Here is a 25,604-nt window from a genome sequence, read left to right on the forward strand (position 1 = left end):
CTCTGTTCAAGTGGAGTGTGATTTTGCTGTGATCTGATAGGGGTGTCAGTGGGCTGACTGTGAACGCTCTGAGAGACTCTGGGTTGAGGTCAGTTATAAAGTAGTCTACAGAACTACTGCCAAGAGATGAACTATAGGTGTACCTACCAAAGGAGTCCCCTCGAAGCCTACCATTGACGATGTACATACCCAGTGTCCGACAGAGCTGCAGGTGTTGTGACCCATTTTTGTTGGTTATGTTGTCGTATTTGTGTCTAGGGGGGCACATGGGAGAGGGAATGCTGTCACCTTCAGGTAGGTGATTGTCCCCATGTGTGCTGAGCGTGTCAGGTTTTTGTCCAGGTCTGGCATTTAGGTCGCCACAGACTAGTGTATGTCCCTGTGCATGGAAATGATTGATTTCCCCCTCCAGGATGGAGAAGCTGTCTTCATTAAAATATGGGGATTCTATTGGGGGGATATAGGTAGCACACATGAGGACATTTTTCTCTGATCATTTCCTTATTAATTTCTAGCCAGATGGAAAATGTTCCTGTTTTGACTAATTTAGTAGAGTGGGTTAGGTCTGCTCTATACCCTCCTGCATCTCTTCCATGTTTCACACCTGGTAGTTTAGTTTGGTGGATGGGACTACTAGCTCTCTGTAACCTACATCTCCTTTATACCAAGGTTTCTTGTAGGATGACAATGAGAGCATACAGGTCACAGTGGTGGGTAGTATATGGGGCTTTGGTGACAAAACGGATGGCACTGTGATAGACTGCATCTAATTTGCTGAGTAGAGTGTTGGAGGCTATTTTTTAACTGTGATGTGTTCCTCTCCCTCCTCCTTCACTGCTGTTAGCTGTGATGTGTTCCTCTCCCTCCTCCTTCACTGCTGTTAGCTGTGATGTGTTCCTCTCCCTCCTCCTTCACTGCTGTTAGCTGTTCCATGTGTTCCTCTCCCTCCTCCTTCACTGCTGTTAGTTGTGATGTGTTCCTCTCCCTCCTCCCTCACTGCTGTTAGCTGTGATGTGTTCCTCTCCCTCCTCCTTCACTGCTGTTAGCTGTGATGTGTTCCTCTCCCTCCTCCTTCACTGCTGTTAGCTGTGATGTGTTCCTCTCCCTCCTCCTTCACTGCTGTTAGCTGTGATGTGTTCCTCTCCCTCCTCCTTCACTGCTGTTAGCTGTTCCATGTGTTCCTCTCTCTCCTCCTCCACTGCTGTTAGCTGTGATGTGTTCCTCTCCCTCCTCCTTCACTGCTGTTAGCTGTGATGTGTTCCTCTCCCTCCTCCTTCACTGCTGTTAGCTGTTCCATGTGTTCCTCTCTCTCCTCCTCCACTGCTGTTAGCTGTGATGTGTTCCTCTCTCTCATCCTCCACTGCTGTTAGTTGTGATGTGTTCCTCTCCCTCCTCCTCCACTGCTGTTACCTGTGATGTGTTCCTCTCCCTCCTCCTTCACTGCTGTTAGTTGTGATGTGTTCCTCTCCACCTTCTGTGATGTGTTCCTCTCCACCTTCTGTGATGTGTTCATCTCCACCTTCTGCCCTCTTGGTCTTGTGTGGGTGGGGGGGGGGGGGGTGTTGTTGTGCTGGTCTGTTTTGTGGGTTTGTTCTGTCTGGAATGTGTGGACTAGCTTTCTGAGCTCCACCATGTCTGTCTCCAGCTCTGTGAATTTATCCCTCTCAAAGATGGAGGAGCAGTGCAGTTGTGGGACCTGAGTATATTCAGTGCCGGGTGTGTTCAGTGCCGGGTGTGTTCAGTGCCGGGTGTGTTCAGTACCGGGTGTGTTCAGTGCAGGGTGTGTTCAGTGCAGGGTGTGTTCAGTGCAGGGTGTGTTCAGTGCAGGGTGTGTTCAGTGCTGGGTGTGTTCAGTGCAGGGTGTGTTCAGTGCCGGGTGTGTTCAGTGCCGGGTGTGTTCAGTGCTAACTGTCTGCAGGACAGTTTGAAGAGGTGTGATCAGATTGAGCTTTTCCTGCTGTGCTCTCTCTCTTTGATGCCGTAAAAGTCCTGCTGGAACAGCATGAGGATGCCCTGCACCATTACTGTCCCAGACGTGTACACGTTGACAGAGGTTGTTTCAATTTCCTCAATGTCTAGTATTCTGAGTTTCCACCCTGGGCCAATACCTTCTCTGTTGACATAGGGGTAGTGTGCTCTTATAGCACTGTGCCATGCCAGGGGATGGTCTGTGTTAATATAGCACTGTGCCATGCCAGGGGATGGTCTGTGTTAATATAGCACTGTGCCATGCCAGGGGATGGTCTGTGTTAATATAGCACCATGCCAGGAGATGGTCTGTGTTAATATAGGACCATGCCAGGGGATGGTCTGTGTTAATATAGCACCATGCCAGGAGATGGTCTGTGTTAATATAGGACCATGCCAGGGGATGGTCTGTGTTAATATAGCACCATGCCAGGGGATGGTCTGTGTTAATATAGGACCATGCCAGGGGATGGTCTGGTTAATATAGCACCATGCCAGGGGATGGTCTGTGTTAATATAGCACCATGCCAGGAGATGGTCTGGTTAATATAGCACTGTGCCATGCCAGGGGATGGTCTGGTTAATATAACACCATGCCAGGAGATGGTCTGTGTTAATATAGGACCATGCCAGGGGATGGTCTGTGTTAATATAGCACCATGCCAGGAGATGGTCTGTGTTAATATAGGACCATGCCAGGGGATGGTCTGTGTTAATATAGCACCATGCCAGGGGATGGTCTGTGTTAATATAGGACCATGCCAGGGGATGGTCTGGTTAATATAGCACCATGCCAGGGGATGGTCTGTGTTAATATAGCACCATGCCAGGAGATGGTCTGGTTAATATAGCACTGTGCCATGCCAGGGGATGGTCTGGTTAATATAGTACTGTGCCAGGAGATGGTCTGTGTTAAAATAACACTGTACCAGGGGATGGTCTGTGTTAATATAGTACTGTGCCAGGAGATGGTCTGTGTTAATATAACACTGTACCAGGGGATGGTCTGTGTTAATATAACACTGTACCAGGGGATGGTCTGTGTTAATATAACACTGTACCAGGGGATGGTCTGTGTTAATATAGTACTGTGCCAGGAGATGGTCTGTGTTAATATAACACTGTACCAGGGGATGGTCTATGTTAAAATATTGTACTGTACCAGGGGATGGTCTGTGTTAATATAACACTGTACCAGGGGATGGTCTGTGTTAATATAAAACTGTACCAGGGGATGGTCTGTGTTAATATAACACTGTACCAGGGGATGGTCTGTGTTAATATAGTACTGTACCAGGGGATGGTCTGTGTTAATATAACACTGTACCAGGGGATGGTCTGTGTTAATATAACACTGTGTGGAAAATGAAGTTGCTTACGTTCCCCTCTTTGTAGCAGTCAGCAAATACAGTCTATGGATTGTCCTTCAGGAGCTGTTTTTGTACTTATTCCGTACAGTGATATTTTGGGGTACTGTGCAGTCCATGTTTGTCTATGTCCATGGGGTACTGTGCAGTCCATGTTTGTCTATGTCCATGAGGTACCGTGCAGTCCATGGGGTACCGTGCAGTCCATGGGGTACCGTGCAGTCCATGTTTGTCTATGTCCATGGGGTACCGTGCAGTCCATGTTTGTCTATGTCCATGAGGTACCGTGCAGTCCATGGGGTACCGTGCAGTCCATGGGGTACCGTGCAGTCCATGTTTGTCTATGTCCATGGGGTACCGTGCAGTCCATGGGGTACCGTGCAGTCCATGGGGTACCGTGCAGTCCATGTTTGTCTATGTCCATGGGGTACCGTGCAGTCCATGGGGTACCATGCAGTCCATGTTTGTCTATGTCCATGGGGTACTGTGCAGTCCATGGGGTACCATGCAGTCCATGTTTGTCTATGTCCATGGGGTACTGTGCAGTCCATTTTGTACCATGCAGTCCATGTTTGTCTATGTCCATGGGGTACCGTGCAGTCCATGTTTGTCTATGTCCATGGGGTACCGTGCAGTCCATTTTTGTCTATGTCCATGGGGTACCGTGCAGTCCATGGGGTACCGTGCAGTCCATTTTTGTCTATGTCCATGGGGTACCGTGCAGTCCATGTTTGTCTATGTCCATGGGGTAGTGTATTGTAATGACCTCTGCACAGGGATAAGCCAGGGGGGGCGTCAAAGGCCACTTCAACTCTCCTGCCATTGTTAGGCTCAAGAGTTTTCACACCCCTCACTTCACACTTCAGTGCTAATTGAAGTTGCAGGCTGGTCAGTTCTGTCCAAGCAGCTTGGTAGCGTAGTAGCCTTATTTATTAAGCTTTATATAACAAAATTACCTAGAGATTATTGTCTTTTACTTTTTAGCTTCAGAAGTAACTTCAGACTGAACATTACTCACTCAGTTTTGTGTTGGATGGTATTTCCAGGTTTCCTCAGTGTTTCTTCTGCAGGTTTTGGTTTGTTAGAAGTGTTTTCTTGATAGTCCTTAGTAGTAATAGTCCATTCAGGTAATGTTGTGCAAAATCAAGGTTTTAGGTATTGAATTTTGATTTGGATTGAAGGTTTTGATGTTGTGTTAGTGTTCTGACTCTCTGCTGTGTTAGTGTTCTGACTCTCTGCTGTGTTAGTGTTCTGACTCTCTGCTGTGTTAGTGTTCTGACTCTCTGCTGTGTTAGTGTTCTGACTCTCTGCTGTGTTAGTGTTCTGACTCTCTGCTGTGTTAGTGTTCTGACTCTCTGCTGTGTTAGTGTTCTGACTCTCTGCTGTGTTAGTGTTCTGACTCTCTGCTGTGTTAGTGTTCTGACTCTCTGCTGTGTTAGTGTTCTGACTCTCTGCTGTGTTAGTGTTCTGACTCTCTGCTGTGTTAGTGTTCTGACTCTCTGCTGTGTTAGTGTTCTGACTCTCTGCTGTGTTAGTGTTCTGACTCTCTGCTGTGTTAGTGTTCTGACTCTCTGCTGTGTTAGTGTTCTGACTCTCTGCTGTGTTAGTGTTCTGACTCTCTGCTGTGTTAGTGTTCTGACTCTCTGCTGTGTTAGTGTTCTGACTCTCTGTTGTGTTAGTGTTCTGACTCTCTGCTGTGTTAGTGTTCTGACTCTCTGCTGTGTTAGTGTTCTGACTCTCTGCTGTGTTAGTGTTCTGACTCTCTGCTGTGTTAGTGTTCTGACTCTCTGCTGTGTTAGTGTTCTGACTCTCTGCTGTTAGTGTTCTGACTCTCTGCTGTGTTAGTGTTCTGACTCTCTGCTGTGTTAGTGTTCTGACTCTCTGCTGTGTTAGTGTTTTGACTCTGTTGAGGCTATGTTAGTGTTCTGACTCTCTGCTGTGTTAGTGTTCTGACTCTCTGCTGTGTTAGTGTTCTGACTCTCTGCTGTGTTAGCGTTCTGACTCTCTGCTGTGTTAGTGTTCTGACTCTCTGCTGTGTTAGTGTTCTGACTCTCTGCTGTGTTAGTGTTCTGACTCTCTGCTGTGTTAGTGTTCTGACTCTCTGCTGTGTTAGTGTTCTGACTCTCTGCTGTGTTAGTGTTCTGACTCTCTGCTGTGTTAGTGTTCTGACTCTCTGCTGTGTTAGTGTTTTGACTCTGTTGAGGCTATGTTAGTGTTCTGACTCTCTGCCGTGTTAGTGTTCTGACTCTGTTGAGGCTGTGTTAGTGTTCTGACTAGACCTTACAGTGTACTGTTGTATTCGGCACATGTGACAAATACAATCTAATTGAATTAGACTTATCTATCTCCCAACAAGCTGCCTGACACACTAACATCCATCCTCCATCTCTGTCCTATCTGTTTATTCATGCTTGGGTTTTTCTTTTTCTTACTGCAGGATTTTCCGTTCCTTCAGTCAAGCCGTTTGGTGGCTTCCCCATGTCGGCCCACCCCCACCCCCAGACTGACCCCCCCAGTTACATGCCCCAGCCTCTGTCCTACCACACCTTCCACCCCGCTGGTCTGAATGCTAGCCTCAATGCTAGCCCTGCCATGAAGGCAGGCGCCAGCCTCCTGGAGAACAGTGCAATGTGGGACATGGCCTACGGTGCTCGGTCAATGAGAGTTGGCACTGCTGATTTGTCATCAGGGTCGTCAGGTTACCAGTCTGGCACCAGCCATACAGGTGTGTGTACCTATGAGTTTTAATGAGATTTTGTGTGTATGTATGTATGTATGTGTGTGTGTGTGTGTGTGTGTGTGTGTGTGTGTGTGTGTGTGTGTATGTATGTGTGTGTGTCCTACCTGTAATGAGTTTACAGGACAACATGTGGGAGTGGATCATATCACACATATCCCAGGTGATAGTCTAAAGAGCCAATGGCTGATCTTGGAAATTGATATGTCATACCATGCCATTTGAGTTATTTCCCTGTTATTAACTATTAGAGACTATACGGACCCAAACAGCCCTGTTGTGTGTTTAGGTAACAGATAACTGAATGAAGGAAACACTTTAGTCAGTGAGAGATACAAAGTACGTTGAAGCAGGTGCTTCCACACAGGTGTGGATAATTAAGCAATTAACATCCCATCATGCTTAGGGTCATTTATATAAATGCCCAGTTGTCCATTATATTGGGTACCATGGCTAAAAGAAGAGATCTCAGTGACTTTGAAGGAGCAGAGTCTCAAATTAGCATAGGGGGTTTTGTGTGTGTGTGTGTGTGTGTGTGTGTGTGTGTGTGTGTGTGTGTGTGTGTGTGTGTGTGTGTGTGTGTGTGTGTGTGTGTGTGTGTGTGTGTGTGTGTGTGTGTGTGTGTGTGTGTGTGTGTCAGTCACCAGATCTCAACCCAATTGAACACTTGTGGGAGATTCTGGAGTAGCGCCTGAGACAATGTTTTCCACCACCATCAACAACACACCAAATGTTATAATTTCTGGTGGAAGAATGGTGTCGCGGTCCTCCAACAGAGTTCCAATGTGTACTGAAGATGTGTGTATATATATATGTTGTGAAATGTCAACGGTATTTTGATGTGTTCCTGTGCAGGTTCTGACCTGATTAAAGAACACCTGAGAGAGATCAGGAGTCTACGTCAACGTCTGGACGATTCCATCCAGACCAACGACCTCCTCCGACAGCAGCTGGAGGAGAGACTGGTCAACCAAGCCAGAGATAAATGTATTGACTAGACCACCACCACACCTGCTGTCTCAAACCATGAACAAATATTCTACACACCCAACTTGGCTACCTGTACTAAGTCAATGTTGACAGTCACTGTGTCAAAAAGTCATTAGTGAAATGTACTGGCCCTCCTCTTCTTCCTCATCCGTCTCTTCCTCATCTTCCTCCTTCTCCTCTTCCTTTTTCTCTTTTCCTCTTCCTCAGGCGCTCCCACCAACATCTACATCCAGGGCTTGGACTCTGTCAGTCAGTTGTCCAGTGAGATCAGAGTTCTGAAAGCGGAGAACCTCAGCCTGCAGGACCGACTCCAACAGGCCAGCAGAGGTAACCAACTGCCTGGCTCCGAGTACTCTCCAAACTCTCTAATATACTACCCAACATACTATCAATTCTGCTCTATAGCCCATTCTGTAGAGCGTTGTTCTTGCAATCCCAAGATAATGACCACTCGTATGTAAAATGTAAGTCACTTTGGATAAATGTGTTTGCTAAATGACATACTGTATATTACATTGAGAAGAGAATAATGATTGGCTGACAGCCGTGGGTGGTATATCAGACTGTATACCACGGATATGTCCAAAAACATTTTTTTACTGCTCTAATTACGTTGGTAACCAGTTTATAATAGCAATAAGGCACCTCAGGGGTTTGTGGTATATGGCTAATATACCATGGCTCAAGGCAGTATCAAGGCACTCTGCGTTGCGTCGTGCGTATGAACAACCGTTAGCTGTGTTATATTGGCCGTATACCACACCTCCTCGGGCCTTATTGCTTAATTATACAATGGGTGGGTCTAATCCTGAGTGCGGATTGGTTAAAACCACATTCCAACTGGTGGCTATACCACAGGCTAAATCTATGACGTTAAAATGCCTACAGTATTTACTCTGTTCCATCTGACTGCGCAAGCCACTGTCTCATCAGCCCAATCCACTGTCTCATCAGCCCAATCCACTGTCTCATCAGCCCAATCCACTGTCTCATCAGCCCAATCCACTGTCTCATCAGCCCAATCCACTGTCTCATCAGCCCAATCCACTGTCTCATCAGCCCAATCCACTGTCTCATCAGCCCAATCCACTGTCTCATCAGCCCAATCCACTGTCTCATCAGCCCAAGCCACTGTCTCATCAGCCCAAGCCACTGTCTCATCAGCCCAAGCCACTGTCTCATCAGCCCAAGCCACTGTCTCATCAGCCCAAGCCACTGTCTCATCAGCCCAAGCCACTGTCTCATCAGCCCAATCCACTGTCTCATCAGCCCAATCCACTGTCTCATCAGCCCAATCCACTGTCTCATCAGCCCAATCCACTGTCTCATCAGCCCAATCCACTGTCTCATCAGCCCAAGCCACTGCCTCATCAGCCCAAGCCACTGCCTCATCAGCCCAAGCCACTGTCTCATCAGCCCGGCAATTTATGGACTTGATCTCCACTATAAAAAGCATCTAGACATCATCTCACATTTATTTTAATGTTTCAATATTCAAATTCTATCTTCAGCTGTTGCATAGTAATGAACGTGTCGGGTTGAGACAGACAGGCAGGCAGCTTTTCTCAACCAGTCAAAATCATGAATTTGCATATTTTACATATATATTTTTGCATATACAAAGAAATCTAAATATAAAACAGGTTAAATTAAGTGCAGCTAGTTTTCCGTCTTTCCAGCTTCATTTCTGTCTTTATTTGAGTTCCTCTGTACTCTTCCCCCAGACGGGAGTAAGGAGGCGGAGCAGCTGCGCGAGGCGGTGCTGTTGGGGCGTGCCCGTGTGAAGGAGGCGGAGTTAGAGACTGAGCGGTGGGCGGAACAGGGCAGGAGGCTGCATACGCAGACACAGGCTCAGACCCTGGAGATCACCCATCTGAAACAGGACAGGCAGAACAACCAGGAGACCATCAACAGGTAGGAGGAGTGTTTGTGTGTCTGTGTGCATCTCGGTTGTGTGTAACTGTGTTGTGTGTGTCTAGGTTGCAGCACGATGTGAATGTCCTGCAGCAGCAGTTGTGTGAGAGCCGTGGCCTGGCCCACTCTCTACAGTATGACCTCCAGATATGCCACAGAGTGTGTGGCGTCCCCAAGAACACGAACACAAGTGAGGGGTCACACTCAGAGGAGTCTGCACCCTTTGACCCCAGGGACCTGCATGTTCAGCTAGGCCAGCAGTTGACGTCTGGGACACGCCTTCCTGGAGCCAGGATACAGCTCTTCCATGGTGAGAGAGCGCCACCAAGGAAAGCATTCTGGGATAGGGTTAACATGTTACCACTGATTCTACCACATTTACACAGAACTTTGTAAGGATGTGTCTGAAATTGCACCCTATTTCCTATATAGTGCACTACTTTTGCCCAGAGCCAAGGACAAACGTTGTGCACTTTATGGTCAATAGGAAGCAATGCCATTTGAGATTTTACCCGTAACTAACACTCATTCCCCAATCTTCCTTTCCCGCTCACAGACCCTGCTCTCTCTACCCCTGTCCGAGACACTGGCCTCTTCAGCCCTGCTTCCCCTCTCTCCCTCACACTGGAACCCATGGAGGTTGACTTTTCTCCAGAGGGCCAGGCTCCAGACGGCTCCTTCGCGAACCGTAATGGCCACCATGTTGTGGGCCACGTGGATGACTTCAGCGCCCTGCAGCAGCAGATCCTGGAGGGGCGCGTCCTCATTGGCAAGATGGAGGCTGCCCTCCGGGCCACCGCCAACCACACCCTGCTGGAGCTCAGCCCGGACAAGGTGAGAGGTCAGGGGTCAGTTAGCCCATGGGTTTTGAAACCTATCCTTGGGGACCCCCAGCTGTTCCATCTACACTACCGTTCAAAAGTTTGGGGTCACTTAGAAATGTCCTTGTTTTTGAAAGAAAAACACATTTTTAGTCCATTAAAATTACATCAAATTGATCAGAAATACAGTGTAGACATTGTTAATGTTGTAAATGACTATTGTAGCTGGAAACGTCTACAATAGTCAATGTCAACAGTGAAGAGGTGACTCCAGGATGCTGGCCTTCTAGGTAGAGTTCCTCTGTCCAGTGTCTGTGTTCCTTTACCCATCTTAATCTTTTCTTTTTATTGGCCTGTCTGAGATATGGCTTTTACTTTGCAACTCTGCATCCCGGAGTCACCTCTTCACTGTTGACGTTGAGACTGGTGTTTTGTGGGTACTATTTAATGAAGCTGCCAGTTGAAGACTTGTGAGGCATCTGTTTCTCAAACTAGACACTCTAATGTACTTGTCCTCTTGCTCAGTTGTGCTGTTCTGTGAAGGGAGTAGTACACAGCTTTGTGCGAGATTTTCAGTTTCTTGGCAATTTCTCGCATCGAATAGCCTTCATTTCTCAGAACAAGAATAGCGCAACAGTTTTCAGCTGTGCTAACATAATTGCAAAAGGGTTTTCTAATGATCATTTAGCCTTTTAAAATGATAAACTTGGCTTAGCTAACACAACGTGCCATTGAAACACAGGAGTGATGGTTGCTGATAATGGGCCTCTGTACGCCAATGTAGATATTCCATTAAAAAAACAGCTTCCTGTTTCCAGCTACAAGTCATTTACAACATTAACCATGTCTACACTGTATTTCTGATCAATTTGATATTTTAATGGCCAAAGAAAGGTGCTTTTATTTCAACAACAAGGCCCTTTCTTAGTGACCCCCAAACCTTTGAACAGTGGTGTAGATGAACTCTTCTACAGCCAGCACACCTGATTCAACCTGTCAACTAATCATCAAGCCCTTGACTTGGGGAATCAGATGAGTGAGTTCAGGGATACAACAACATTGTGAAACTGAGGAAAGGTTAGAGGATTCACAGACACCTTACAGGGGAGTTAATGCCGCTCGAAAGGAACTTTTAGGTCCTTGGTTTAAATTGATTAAACTCATGTTTCATCTTAGTAGTGTTGTCTACAGTATAGCTAGTTGAGCTGGTTTCATCTTAGTAGTGTTGTCTACAGGATAGCTAGTTGAGCTGGTTTCATCTTAGTAGTGTTGTCTACAGTATAGCTAGTTGAGCTGGTTTCATCTTAGTAGTGTTGTCTACAGTATAGCTAGTTGAGCTGGTTTCATCTTAGTAGTGTTGTCTACAGTATAGCTAGTTGAGCTGGTTTCATCTTAGTAGTGTTGTCTACAGGATAGCTAGTTGAGCTGGTTTCATCTTAGTAGTGTTGTCTACAGTATAGCTAGTTGAGCTGGTTTCATCTTAGTAGTGTTGTCTACAGGATAGCTAGTTGAGCTGGTTTCATCTTAGTAGTGTTGTCTACAGTATAGCTAGTTGAGCTGGTTTCATCTTAGTAGTGTTGTCTACAGTATAGCTAGTTGAGCTGATTTCATCTTAGTAGTGTTGTCTACAGTATAGCTAGTTGAGCTGGTTTCATCTTAGTAGTGTTGTCTACAGTATAGCTAGTTGAGCTGGTTTCATCTTAGTAGTGTTGTATACAGTATAGCTAGTTGAGCTGGTTTCATCTTAGTAGTGTTGTCTACAGGATAGCTAGTTGAGCTGGTTTCATCTTAGTAGTGTTGTCTACAGGATAGCTAGTTGAGCTGGTTTCATCTTAGTAGTGTTGTCTACAGTATAGCTAGTTGAGCTGGTTTCATCTTAGTAGTGTTGTCTACAGGATAGCTAGTTGAGCTGGTTTCATCTTAGTAGTGTTGTCTACAGGATAGCTAGTTGAGCTGGTTTCATCTTAGTAGTGTTGTCTACAGGATAGCTAGTTGAGCTGGTTTCATCTTAGTAGTGTTGTCTACAGGATAGCTAGTTGAGCTGGTTTCATCTTAGTAGTGTTGTCTACAGTATAGCTAGTTGAGCTGGTTTCATCTTAGTAGTGTTGTCTACAGTATAGCTAGTTGAGCTGGTTTCATCTTAGTAGTGTTGTCTACAGTATAGCTAGTTGAGCTGGTTTCATCTTAGTAGTGTTGTCTACAGGATAGCTAGTTGAGCTGGTTTCATCTTAGTAGTGTTGTCTACAGGATAGCTAGTTGAGCTGGTTTCATCTTAGTAGTGTTGTCTACAGTATAGCTAGTTGAGCTGGTTTCATCTTAGTAGTGTTGTCTACAGTATAGCTAGTTGAGCTGGTTTCATCTTAGTAGTGTTGTCTACAGTATAGCTAGTTGAGCTGGTTTCATCTTAGTAGTGTTGTCTACAGTAACCTGTAGCTAGTTGAGCTGAAAATATGTTAAACCTTGGATTGTTTACCTGTGTTTTAGTTAGATTCGTTTAGTCTAACTGTTTCTGTGGATCTCTCTCTCTGTGTGCCAGCCTGTGGACCCTGGCTGTGTGAGGAGTCTACTGACCTGCTCTACGACCCTAAGGAAGATCCTCGAGGATGCCAGCTCCCTGCTCAGAATGTTCTGGAGGGAAGCATTGCCCAATAGTGAGGGGTCCACTCAGAGCACCAAGACGGTCAGAATCTTATTCTCTTTGTTTGTAAGAGTTAAATGAAGGGTATTTCATTATGCTTTTAGCGTGTCATGTGTGTCACTGATCATGTTTGAGAGTGTGTCTGTATGCTTAGTGGGGATTTCTGTTCATGGGTTTGTCACTAGGTGGACTCCCTGTAACCTCACTGCTGTGAGGTGTGTAGATTTCTGAAGTGTGACAGTGTGTTTTATTTGTGTGTGTGTGTGTGTGTGTGTGTGTGTGTCCAGGAGCTGTCTCTAAAGCAGGTCCACACCATGCGTCAGCGGATCTCAGAGCAGGAGGAGGCTCTAAAGGACGCCATGGAGAGACTGAAAAGCTCCAACCGCACCAAAGACAGTATGGAACACTTCATCGTCAGTCAACGTGAGTGACTCCTACCTCTCTCCCCCTCTTGGTCCTATATCTCTCCTCTTTTACCTCTCCCCTTCCTCCCCTCCCTCTTCTGTGTTCTTCTTTCTTTCCCCCCTGTCCTATCTTCTCCTTATATCGTATTTCTCTCTGTTTCCCTCTGTCTATGTTTCTCTCTGTTTCTCTCTGTCTGTTTCTCTGTTTCTCTCTGTCTGTTTCTCTGTTTCTCTCTGTCTGTTTCTCTGTTTCTCTCTGTCTGTTTCTCTGTTTCTCTCTGTCTGTTTCTCTCTGTCTGTTTCTCTGTCTGTTTCTCTGTCTGTTTCTCTGTTTCTCTGTCTGTTTCTCTGTCTGTTTCTCTCTGTCTGTTTCTCTGTCTGTTTCTCTCTGTCTGTTTCTCTGTCTGTTTCTCTGTCTGTTTCTCTCTGTCTGTTTCTCTCTGTCTGTTTCTCTCTGTCTGTTTCTCTCTGTCTGTTTCTCTGTCTGTTTCTCTCTGTCTGTTTCTCTCTGTCTGTTTCTGTTTCTCTCTGTCTGTTTCTCTCTGTCTGTTTCTCTGTTTCTCTGTCTGTTTCTCTGTCTGTTTCTCTCTGTCTGTGTATTTGTTTCTGTCTGTTTCTCTCTGTCTGTGTTTATTTGTCTCTGTCTGTTTCTCTCTGTTTCTCTCTGTCTATGTTTCTCTGTCTGTTTCCCTCTGTCTGTTTCTCTCTGTCTGTTTCTCTGTTTCTCTCTGTCTATGTCTCTCTTTGTCTATGTCTCTATATGTTTCTCTCTGTATGTCTCTGTCTGTCTGTTTCCCTCACTGTTTCTCTGTCTGTTTCTCTGTTTCTCGCTGTCTGTTTCTCTCTGTCTATGTCTCTTTGTCTATGTCTCTATATGTTTCTCTCTGTCTCTCTATCTCTGTGTGTGTGTGTGTGTGTGTGTGTGTGTGTGTGTGTGTGTGTGTGTGTGTGTGTGTGTGTGTGTGTCCCTCAGCACCGATTGTGTGAGGGCCTTGGGAATGAATGACTTTTGTGTTTGTGTGTTGTGTGTGTTGAAGTGATGGGTGATAGTCACAGATGAATCACAACAGTTTTGTTTCTGATTGTTTACAGTGTCAAGAACAAAGGATGTCTTGAAGAAGGCACGGACAAATTTAGAGGTGAGCTCACCCTTTTTGCAGGATCTGACTTATTGATTTCTTCTCACACCCTCTAGAACCCACCACCCTCTAGAACCCACCACCCTCTAGAACTCTCCACCCTCTAGAACTCTCCACCCTCTAGAACTCTCCACCCTCTAGAACTCTCCACCCTCTAGAACTCTCCACCCTCTAGAACTCTCCACCCTCTAGAACTCTCCACCCTCTAGAACTCTCCACCCTCTAGAACTCACCACCCTCTAGAACCCACCACCCTCTAGAACTCTCCACCCTCTAGAACTCTCCACCCTCTTAATACTCTTAATCTACTTAAGAAAAACCCCTGTTAGCTATTCCGTCTCCTTTACCCCTTCCTCTCTCACCCGGCCTCCTCTCTCACATGCACTCTCTATATTTGTCTCTCTATCTATCTCTATTTCGCTCCATCTCTCGCTCTTCCTTGAGTTATTCCAGGAGAACGAGCAGCGAATGTCCTCCCTTGGCCTCACTTCTTTCCCCTCCTCCTCTTCCTCTTCCTCCCATCCCTGGGTTGGTAAAGGTATGACTCCCTGGCATGCTGTGCCTGTCAGTGTGCCTGTATCAGCATCCAGTAATCCACCCTGCCTATCTTTAAAGGCCCAAATGCAGCTGTTTTTATCTCAACATCAAATTGTTTCTGAATAACAATGATGTACCTTACTATAATTGTTTTCCATTTAAATGGTCAACAACAAAACATCTTTCTCAATCATTAATTTTGATACCTGTCTGGGAGTGGTCTGAATAAGAGGCCTAATTTGAGGGGTCTATTGGGAGGGATATGTAACCTGAAAATGACCTGTTATTGGCAGCGAGGTTTGGAACTGTCTTTGTTATTTGTATATAAACTTATACAGCCGGGTAATGTCACCAGGCGAGCCAAAACTCCACTCATTTAAAAAGTGCAGATTAGAAGGTCCTGTGTGAAATAACACGCATCACATTTTTGCACACTTTTACAGTGTTCACTTCATCAGCTGTTGTACAATTTAGAAAACACAGGAAAACAGAATTTTGACGGCACTGGGCCTTTAACCAGGTTCCTTCATAGAGTAGGAGGCCCACTAGCATTAAACAGCAGTGTATGATCCCCTCTTTGACGCAATCACTTGGTTAAACATTTTTATTTTGTAATACCATTGTACATATAACATTTTCTATCACCTACTTATTGGGATCATACTTGTTGTAGGCCTACCATCAGCAGATTTTAGTGACCCTACTTGAGTGTGTGTGTGTGTGTGTGTGTGTTAAATTGACTCTGTTTAGGTTAGAGTGGAAATAAATAAGCACGTGAAGACAATTTGAGGTAATCATTGATGGAGTATTTTCATTGTCTTATGTCAGAACGCAATGAATCCACATGACATAAGTCATGACATTACATAGTAACATGAAATATATACTATATATACAGCACCGATCAAATGTTTGGACACACTTACTCATTCAAGGGTTTTTCTTTATTTTGACTATTTTCTACATTTCAGAATAGTAGTGAAGACATCAAAAGTATGAAATAACACATGGAATCATGTAGTAACCAATAAAGTGTTAAACAAATCAAGATGTATTTTTATATTTAAGATTCTTCAAATTAGCCACCCTTTGCCTCGATGACAGCTTTGCACACTCTTATAAAATCTATTTTGATTTGTTTAGAACTTTTTTACAAAGTAGAAAATAGTCCAAATAAAGATAAACCCTTGAATGAGTAGGTGTGTCCACACTGTTGACTGGTACTGTACATTTCCTGTAAGAATGCTGACCCGTCCATCCTCTTTTGCCTCTTCTTTCCTCCCAGGTGAAAACCCAAGAGGCTTCTGTGAGCTCACCCAGTCTGCTGGTTGGGGTATCGTGAAACCCCACATCCAGGCTACATCACCCAGGACCCCTACGGTCCTGTGGCCTAATACCCAGGGTCTGACGTACCGCGTTCCCTACAGGCAGCGTCTTTGTGATGCACCAGCTCCAAGTTCCTCCTAATACTGGGTGACAGGATACTTCCTGTGGAAACATGGGACATAATCTCAGGTTTCTGGTTAAGTAGGGAGAACACTTTAGTTGAGGGGAGACTGTCTGATAGTCAGTAGGGGTTCAGCCAGGTGCTCTCTGTGATGCTGTTGTATGCCAAGCAGAACAGTGGGTAATGAATGTTGACGACTGTCTTATGTCAGGTGTTATGTATAGCTTATGTAGGTGTTACGAAGGTACCTCAACTGAAGTGTTTCCCCTATTTTACCTGAGACATATATTATGTTTTGAGCTCTATATGAAACCTCTTCAAGGATCCTATGACAATCAACCTTGAACAAGCCAGGAACAGAGGCTTTTAAAAAGCCAAACAAGACTAAAGTGCTTCCTTTTCGCGTCTAACAAGACAAGTTTGTAAGTGTGTGTATGTGTAAAGTAGTTGCATGTTGTTTGAGGGAAAAAAAGCCATATTTATAGATGTTAGATACCTTGTTTGTTTCGTACGATACTTCTTCTGCCATTGAAATGGTCTGTTACTGATGTCACAAGATGTAAACACTATTCAGATTTTAAAGATCCTATGGATGGGTTGACCCTAGAACTGTCTTCCTGCTGAACTGCTAGAACCTGTAACCATACTAAAGATGTAAAGATTGTTCCCAGCTTTAAATCTAGTCTCTCTACCTGAGTCCATAAAGCAGGCAGCATACTGCTGCCAGCTGCAATACATTCAACTATGACCTGCTGATGTATTCCAATGACCTATTTAAGAAAGTGACAGGAGCATTTGGTGCTTTGTCCAAAATAAATTGTAAATGTTACATTTTTGATTTGAACAGAATTGCCTCAGAGGCTAATGGACCACACAATGTTTTTTAATCCAAATTTGTAAAGTTGTTTTAATTTGGGCTAACATTTAAACCCTTCTAAGACAAAAAAAAAAAAAAATTCAATATTATTTTGATTAGATTTTTATTTATCTTCTGTTGTGGTAACCATAGATGTTATTTTCTATTAACAAAATCTGTGACAATCATCAGCAGGATATGTGAGAACTTGGTTTCTTACACTGAGATATGCAAAGCTGTATCTGTATAAGATAGTACATCTTACTGTATGTACATAATGGCAGGGGCGTACATTAAAACAGTTTTTTTTTGTGTCAGGAAGAGGGGGTCTGGTGTCAAGGTCAGGGGTTTCATTTATTTTTAATGCACGTGTTATATATCAAATCCAGTTTTATTTGTTGAATTCCGTGAAACGCTTACTTTACAAGCCCTTGTTGTTTTAGGGAGAGGCTTTTCAATAAAACGGGACTAAAATATGTTGTTCTTGGAAGATTTCTATAAATGTAGAAAAAATATCTCTACGTTTTTTTTCTCACACACAATCATTTGAAGTGCTCAAGTTAGAACATTTACCCATTTCAACCACCGGATGGCAGCAGACACCAGCTCCTTCGCTCATCTACACGGGTCTCATGCCATGCGCTGCATGTTTATATCCAGTGCGTGCACCGTGTCTAGTTTACATATGGAAAGCTGATTACAGGTCAGATTTTAATTACTTTCGAATGTATTGAATTTTGGCAACTTGAAGACATGCTGAACCTAGATCAGTGGTATAGGAGCAGGAGGCACTGCAGTTGAAACGTGAGAGGAGATTCAGGAAGCGAATCGTGACTGCACAGTCTGCACACAGTCACAGATCACCAAATCAGCAGCTCACACCGGCGACGATGGAAGAAGACTGACAATTTGAAAGAGGGCGAGGACAACCGATCGAGAGACATTCGTGAATAATAATACAATTTACTTTCCATTAAAAGTTGGATGGAAGAAACTTCGAACATTTCTGCTACGTCACCTTGTCAAGAAGAAATGCCAAGTGTTACAATGACAAGGTGTCTTTTGCAGGTAACGTTAGCTAGCTATACGAAGCTGGCTTAGCTCGAGTCTAGCTAACCATCCATCCAGGTCTGTCTGATAGCGAAGTCACCGGGGTGCGTGGAGTCTGGAAACATTTAATATCGTTTTTGGTGTACTGGTAATTGTACGAGCTCGCCTTTCATTTTTGTTCGCTCGATACCCTTGCTAGTTAGGTTTTCTCAGCTAGCTAGCTAGCCTGTAAGCTACATAAAGGTGGCGCGTAAAATGCGGTAGCCAGGAAAAAGACAACCACGTTAACTAGAGCGCTAGCTAGCTTGTAACTACAGCAACCAAGCGACTGACAACCTGTCAACATAGTTGTGACATTACTTCAGTTGCCGAGGATAATTTAGTCTGTTTGTGCCAACAAGTTAATTTGAACGGGGATGCATTTCTACGGTCGGATTTGACACCAGTTGGACTTGCTGAACACATCACAGCAACAGCAGGAGATATGAACTTCAAGTTTCCAAAGGAAATGCGAGGAAGACGTCAATACAGTTAGCTGGCTAGCCTAGCGTAAATTAGCTAAGCAGAGTCAGATATCTGTGAAACACATTTAATTTATCATATTTTTTTCCACGTGAGAAAATGAAGAGAACCGAAAATAAAAACAAAAAACTAATTCCGGACCAGCACGGAAGCGGGACAGCGGCGAAAGATGTGGTGAGTTGTCATGACATGAGTGTTCTTCAGTAGCCTAGACCAGCTAGCTACAATACAAAAAAGACAGGTTTCGGTCCCACGAATGTAACCCAGCTAGGTCTCTACCTTTTATAGATGCAGAAATCAAGAACTGTGACTTTACTGGGTAGTACTTAGTCAGTGGTTATTTATTGTACTGAATACACGTCAAACTGATTGATTGACATGCTATTTTCTGATTTATTTTCGCAATTCCTATTCATTGGTTGCTGATTGGTTCTTGCACGAATCTCTTATGAATTATATGTAATACTGTATACTTCCTCATCTGTCCAACCTGCGTCAAGTCAGGTCACCTGCTGCACTGCATGACCTCACTCATCCTACTTTCAACCTATCTAAACACTGACTTAATCTGAGACATTTCAGAATGGAGTGAAAGAGAGTGCACACACACAGCATAGTGTGGATAAGAAGGGCAGAGGTCAATGAGCACTTGATTTGGGATTATGTTGTTGAGGCATGTTTTAGTCCCACTGAGGGAGCAGGTGGTGTCATTTCGTCTGCTCTGCTAGTTCACTGCCCCAGGAAGCAGCACCATACCATAACCACTAACCAGATCAGGGCAAGTATTCATAAAGCGTTTCATCTGTTTTGCATTTTCAGATCATAATGAATAGACTGGGTAATTAGATCAGTACTCCTAAGATGCTTTCCCAAGCACTCCCATTATTCATGTCAGTACTGTAGGTGCGCTCTCTGCAAGATGTTATGACTAGAGGAGGAGGGGAGCTAACATGCCAGTTGTTTTTGGGAGAATTATCTGGTAGGGAGCACCACAGTGTTTGGCCTTTCGGGTAAATGGGATAGGATTTGAATTTCAAATATTACGGCTAGAACATCGTTGGCGCTCAGAAAAATAATAATGCACAAGGTCAGGATCAGCATTCCCAGTGTTGATTTCAGTGCTGCTCAACAACAACTGATTCTCAATATTTGATGTCTCACTCATATTTCATAATCAATAAACCCTCATATAAAATTGGCCCTCTGGAACATAAAGACCTGCAGTAGTTTATTGCTGTTGAGAAAGTCAGCATTGATTGAGTGATCGGTGGTGTAATATATTGCTCCACCCACTCTCTGGTGATATTGATGTCATAAAAGGGATCTTGATGTCATAAAAGGTCATCTGCTCTGATGCTCCACATTTCTTTTCACGAATGGTTTTGCTTTCAGCAGCATTTTGGAGAGCGAAGCTTTGCACTGTGTCCTCATTTATAAGCACCTATGAGAAAAATCTGGAGTATTTTCTAACCAGATTAGTGTGTTGGGAGGGAGGCAGTTTGATCTCAACTGGGGGAGTTGCTTTATGATATTGTGGAATGCTAGACAGAAATGTTTATGTGCTCATTGCTAGCAGTTTTATGTAGTTTTGGTTGGAAGCAAATGGGTGTGCTGTTCACACAGTAGTATACACATTCAGTGCACACAGGAACCTTTCCCTCTGCAGTCAGTCTTTGACACTTTGATGTCCAGAACTGTGGGTTATAATGATGTCACTGTCAGGTGACACGTCTAAGGTGGTCTGAGGTCTCTGGCCCTGACACAGTTGGCAGACACACATGCTCTTCAAACAAAGGATTAACTAAATCCAACCTTACCTTGGGATTTGTGTGCCTGTATTACCACCCGTGTCCCTCTTCCTAGTTACTGTTTAATGAAGGGCTGTGGTTTATTGTCTCCATATTGTGCAGTGGGTTCAGTGTTCTGCTGTTGAACTCCTTTGGTCCAGCCCAGGTTTACTGGCCTTATTGACATGGTATATTTAAGCAGTAAAAAAACACAGCACGGCCCAGTAAAACAACTGTATCACAGTAGCACTTCACTGTGATCCAGATTATCTATTGCAACAGTGTTACAAGACAGCATTGCTTATACTCCTACTGTGGTGTTTGATCTTGTGTTTTCAAATTGACACAATAAGCCATGAATGGGCCTCATTTTCTCTGGTTGATCTGGGGCTCTGGTTGATCTGGGCCTCTGGTTGATCTGGGGCTGGGTCTCAAGGAGTGTGTGTTGGAACAGTAGTAGAGCAGTAACTTTTGGACACCTGAACTAGGGTAATGTCTTCGGGTAATTAACAACCGTAAATGACTCCTGCTTCAGTGTGTTAGTTAGAACAGAAACAGAGGCTGTTTTTCTTTTGCAAAGCGAATTAGCCCATATTGAGAAACGACTGAAATCTGCAGGGATTATGAATGCTGCACATTGCGGTGTTGTACATTTGTTTTTTTATATGGTGAAAGGAGGGGAGATATGCCAAGGGGCTTTTTCACACAGGCTCTTCAGTGTTCTAAATGTTTCAATGCCCTGAGAACATATAACCTAGCCTTACAAGACATAGTCTCATGATAAGCAGGTCAGAGCTGCGGAAGCAAAATAACTTTAGTTGTCTCTTCATTGCATTGGTCTCAGTCTGTGTTCCTTGTTGAAATAAAGGTTTGATAATTGTGTATGTGGCTGTAAACAAACACAATCCTGTATTGAGTATGTCTGAATGGTGTTTCAAGGCATAGGTGGTGGACCGGGCTTTATATACTGTGTCCTTTACATTTTTATTTATTTAACAAGGCAAGTCAGTTAAGAACAAATTCTTATTTACAATGACTGCCTAACCTGGACGATGCTGGGCCAATTGTGCGCTGCCCTATGGGACACCCAATCACGGCCGGTTGTGATACAGCCTGGAATCCAGGGCCTGGATTCCAGCGCCTGTAGTGATGCCTCTAGCACTGAGATACAGTGCCTTAGATTGCTGTGCCACTCGGGAGCCATTTGACTATATAAACTAGTGACCCGCAGTGTTTGTCATTATACCCTGATGAAGACAGCTTGTCTGTTAAAGTTGGTTATTCAATTATTTCATCTGAGCTCCTAGAGTGTACAGCTCTCCTTTTCTTTTTCAAATATATACATGCAACAATTTCAATGATTTCACTGAGTTACAGTTCATATACGCCCAACCACTGGGGAGCCAGTCCCAGCCAATCGGAATGAGTTTTTCCCCACAAATGGGATTTATTGCAGACAAAAATGTTTCATCAGCTTTCCGAGTGGCTGGCCTCAGACAATCCCACAGGTGAAGAAGCCGGATGTGGAGGTCCTGGGCTGGTATTGTTGTGATGCTGGTTGGACGTATTGCCAAATGATCTAAAAAGAAGTTGGAGGCGGCTTATGGTAGAGAAATGAACATTAAATTCTCTGGCAACAGCTCTGTTGGACATTCCCGCAGTCAGCATGCCAATTGCATGCTCCCTCAACTTGAGATGTCTGTGGCATTGTGTTGTGTGACAAAACTGCACATTTTAGTGGTCTTTTATTGTCCCCTGCACAAGGTGCACCTGTGTAATGATCATGCTGTTCAATCAGCTTTTTATATGCCACATCTGTCAGGTGGATGGATTATCTTGGCATTGGAGATATTCTCACTAACAGGGATGTAAACAAATTTGTGCTAAACATTTAAGAGAAATAAGCCTTTGTGCATATGGAAAGTTTCAGGGATCTTTTATTTCAGATCATGAAATCAACATCTTACATGTTGCGTTTATATTTTTGTTAATTGTAGATCCATGTCCATTTTCTCTGTGAAATGGTATTAGACTACCTTCAAGAGCTAAGACAGGATTCCGTTGGCCCCAACACACAGCCAGGACAGATGGCTGTGATGTACACTGGCAGCAAACAATGTTATATAAACCGTTTAAAAGAAAAATCCAAATCGGATTTTCATAGTTATGTAGCTTTAAAAACATTGTTCGATCAACATTACCTCAGAATTAATTTGACGACTCGTTCAGCAAAGAGTCTTTGGGATTGGTTAGATAATATGAAGCTACAGGGAGTTTAGCCGAGCACTGTGGATGTTTTCATACAGAACAAATCAGTCTCTGATTGTAGTAATCTATGCTGTAATGGGCCATGCATGCCCCTTATTCACCGACTGAAGGGTTCATGTGTGTTCACATTTCCACATTTCATGCTGCTGACAGTTGAGTTATTGTACAAATAGGATCGAGATGACTAAGAAGACCTTGTAGCTAGTAGAGGTCGACCGATTATGGTTTTTCAACGCCGATACCGATTTAATCGGCCGATTTGTAAATGTATTTATTTGAAATAATGAGAATTACAACAATACTGAATGAACACTGATTTTAACTTATTATAATACATAAATAAACATGAGAACATATGAAAGCTGGTGGTTCCTTTTAACATGAGTCTTCAATATTCACAGGTAAGAAGTTTTTGGTTGTAGTTATTATAGGAATTATAGGACTATTTCCCTCTATACCATTTCTATTTCATTAACCTTTGACTATTGGATGTTTTTATAGGCACTTTAGTATTGCCTGTGTAACAGTATAGCTTCTGTCCCCCTCCTCCCTGGGCTCGAACCAGGAACACAATGACAACAGCCACCCTCGAAGCAGCGCTACCCATGCAGAGCAAGGGGAACAACTACTTCAAGTCTCAGAGCGAGTGACGTTTGAAACACTATTAGCGCGCACCCTGCTAACTAGCTAGCCATTTCACATAGGTTACACCAGCCTCATCTCGGGAGTTGATAGGCTTTAAGTCATAAACAGCGCTGTGCTTGTGAAGAGCTGCTGGCAAAACGCACGAAAGTGCTGTTTGAATGAATGCTTATGAGCCTGCTGCTGCCTACCATTGCTCAGTCAGACTGCTCTATCAAATAATAGACTTAATTATAATGACACACAAAAATACAAGCCTTTGGTGATTAATATGGTTGAATCCGGAAACTATCATTTCGAAAACAAAATGTTTATTATTTCAGTGAAATACGCAACCGTTCTGTATTTTATCTAACGGGTGGCATCCCTAAGTCTAAATATTGCTGTTACATTGCACAACCTTCAATGTTATGTCATAATTACGTAAAATTCTGGCAAATTAGTTCGCAATGAGCCAGGCTGCCCAAACTGTTCCATATACCCTGACTCTGCGTGCAATGAACGCAAGAGAAATGACACAATTGCCTGCTAATTTCTTTTAGCTAAATATGCAGGTTTAAAAATATATACTTCTGTGTATTGATTTTAAGAAAGGCATTGATGTTTATGGTTCGGTGCAGTCGTCCAACGATTGTGCATTTTTTGCAAATGCGCTTTTGTTAAATCATCCCCAAGCGTTGCATCGATTATATGTAACGCAGGACACGCTAGATAAACTAGTAATATCATCAACCATGTGTAGTTTTAACTGGTGATTATGATTGATTGTTTTTTATAAGAAGTTTAATGCTAGCTAGCAACTTACCTTGGCTTCTACTGCATTTGCGTAACAGTCAGTCTCCTTGTGGAGTGCAACGAGAGGCAGGTCGTTTGAGCGTTGGACTAGTTACCTGTAAGGTTGCAAGATTGTATCCCCCGAGCTGACAAGGTGAAAATCTGTCCTTCTGCCCCTGAACAAGGCAGTTAACCCACCAGACCCACCCACCAGTTAACCCACCAGGCCGTCATTGAAAATAAGAATGTGTTCTTAACTAACCTGCCTGGTTAAATAAAGGTATATATAAAAAAATCGGCAAAATCGGCTCCCAAAAATACAGATTTCTGATTGTTATGGAAACTTGAAATCGGCCCTAATTAATCGGCCATTCCGATTACTCGGTCGACATCTAGTAGCTTGCCCTTATTGTATAGAATGGCCAAACTTCACACGGAGTGGAAACTTTTACAGATAATTATTTTAAATTATTCCAGATTTTGAGTTGTTGGATACAGGTGAAGAAGAAAACAGTGAAATGTTTTTCTCAAAGTGCTTTGCTCCAACTCAGCAGCACAGTACCAATAGCGGCTTGTTATTGCTCCATACCGTTGCGTTTGCAACTGTTGTTATAAACAAGTTCAAGTCAATGACCTTTTAATGTTTTGTTTTGAATGTTGCAATACATCCGTTGAGGTTGTCTATTCTCTTCCTTTTATGGTTTAACACAATTGATCCTTTTTCCTAGCTATTTTAACCAAGGGGCATCAACTGTTAGGTCCTCAGTGCCAACATATTCTATGATTGTATTTTGCTAGTCCTATGCTATGTTTCATGGCCTATATCTGCCTTTTGTTTTAGCAGTGAGTGGGTAACACTCCCTCCTGTACTTTAGAGCCACCTTCCCTTCCTCAGGTCTCTGTTACTCAGGTATAGGTCAGGGCATCATGATGTCTCTGACTGACTGACTGTAGCCTGAGGTTCCTCCATGCTCTGCTCTCCTGGTCATTAGAGATCTCTTAGGTTATCCATTAACCAACAGCAGCAGCTTCTCTCTTTTCTCTCTGACGCTGCTCTAGCAGACCAAGGCCAGATATGACATAGGCTATACCAGGCCTGTTTAACTGGTAGCCCCCCCCCCCTCCATGAGTCATGGATGAGTGACTGCCACTGAGGAGCTATTGCTCTGGAATAGCCATGGCGGGTCCCCAGCTGCAGGTCCCAGTGCTGCCAGGCTGCCCAGGCAAACTGACTGGGGGTGATTCATCCAGAACCAGGGGTTAATGTCCCCATAAAGGGGTCCTGGGAGTGAGATGAGAGAGGGGGTGCAGCTGCAAGGGGCGAAGAAGAAGAAATATTATTACTACCTCATTATGCAGAATTATGAGTTAGATGGCTGCCATCTGTCACAGAAGACAGGCAAGTGTTGGCAAGGAGAGGCTGGCATCCAATTTCATCATACAGGGATCAGTGCATTAGAACAAGTCCCTCTCTGACAGGTACTGTCAGCTCTTGCCTTTTCTCTGATGTTTTTCTTCTCCAGATAAATGTGATGGAAAGAAAATAAATAAAAGTACACCCCAGCCTAGGGCTGTGGCGGTCAAGCAAATAACTGTCGGTCTCATGGTAATTGACCTTTAATTAACTAACATAAACACATTTAGTATCTCCTGGCTTCCACACACAGCCTACAAGCCATTTTTAAAAAGTCTAATGAATCCATGTAATATAGCCTACACCTTCACAATACATCCATTATTTAT

The 25,604-nt window shown here is 43.8% G+C and overlaps 2 protein-coding genes across 15 annotated transcripts in view; both read left to right on the forward strand.

Annotated features, from left to right (window-relative positions):
* The window catches only part of pde4dip (phosphodiesterase 4D interacting protein), a 157,288-nt gene extending 139,994 nt beyond the window's left edge, over nucleotides 1-17,294 (forward strand). For 6 of the 8 annotated variants that reach the window (XM_031785584.1, XM_031785585.1, XM_031785580.1 and 3 more), the window contains 11 exons: nucleotides 5,773-6,060; nucleotides 6,928-7,059; nucleotides 7,270-7,389; nucleotides 8,787-8,976; nucleotides 9,042-9,286; nucleotides 9,533-9,810; nucleotides 12,334-12,477; nucleotides 12,723-12,858; nucleotides 13,932-13,978; nucleotides 14,432-14,516; nucleotides 15,801-17,294. In XM_031785584.1, the coding sequence (XP_031641444.1) occupies nucleotides 5,773-6,060; nucleotides 6,928-7,059; nucleotides 7,270-7,389; nucleotides 8,787-8,976; nucleotides 9,042-9,286; nucleotides 9,533-9,810; nucleotides 12,334-12,477; nucleotides 12,723-12,858; nucleotides 13,932-13,978; nucleotides 14,432-14,516; nucleotides 15,801-15,982 (1,847 nt within the window). In that variant the 3' untranslated portion in view covers nucleotides 15,983-17,294. The remainder of the gene's footprint in view (nucleotides 1-5,772; nucleotides 6,061-6,927; nucleotides 7,060-7,269; nucleotides 7,390-8,786; nucleotides 8,977-9,041; nucleotides 9,287-9,532; nucleotides 9,811-12,333; nucleotides 12,478-12,722; nucleotides 12,859-13,931; nucleotides 13,979-14,431; nucleotides 14,517-15,800) is intronic. The other 2 variants (XM_031785586.1, XM_031785582.1) reach the window with 1 other exon arrangement.
* A 164-nt stretch (nucleotides 17,295-17,458) lies between these two features.
* mast2 (microtubule associated serine/threonine kinase 2) overlaps nucleotides 17,459-25,604 on the forward strand; it is a 293,284-nt gene continuing 285,138 nt past the window's right edge. For 3 of the 7 annotated variants that reach the window (XM_031785587.1, XM_031785588.1, XM_031785592.1), the window contains exon 1: nucleotides 17,461-18,564. In XM_031785587.1, coding sequence (XP_031641447.1) covers nucleotides 18,490-18,564 — 75 coding nt within the window. In that variant the 5' untranslated portion in view covers nucleotides 17,461-18,489. Of the gene's footprint in view, nucleotides 18,565-25,604 lie in introns of all 7 variants that reach the window. The other 4 variants (XM_031785590.1, XM_031785594.1, XM_031785589.1 and 1 more) reach the window with 3 other exon arrangements.

Source organism: Oncorhynchus kisutch, linkage group LG13 (genome assembly GCF_002021735.2).
Source record: "Oncorhynchus kisutch isolate 150728-3 linkage group LG13, Okis_V2, whole genome shotgun sequence".
In the NCBI taxonomy this organism is placed as follows: Eukaryota; Metazoa; Chordata; class Actinopteri; order Salmoniformes; family Salmonidae; genus Oncorhynchus; species Oncorhynchus kisutch.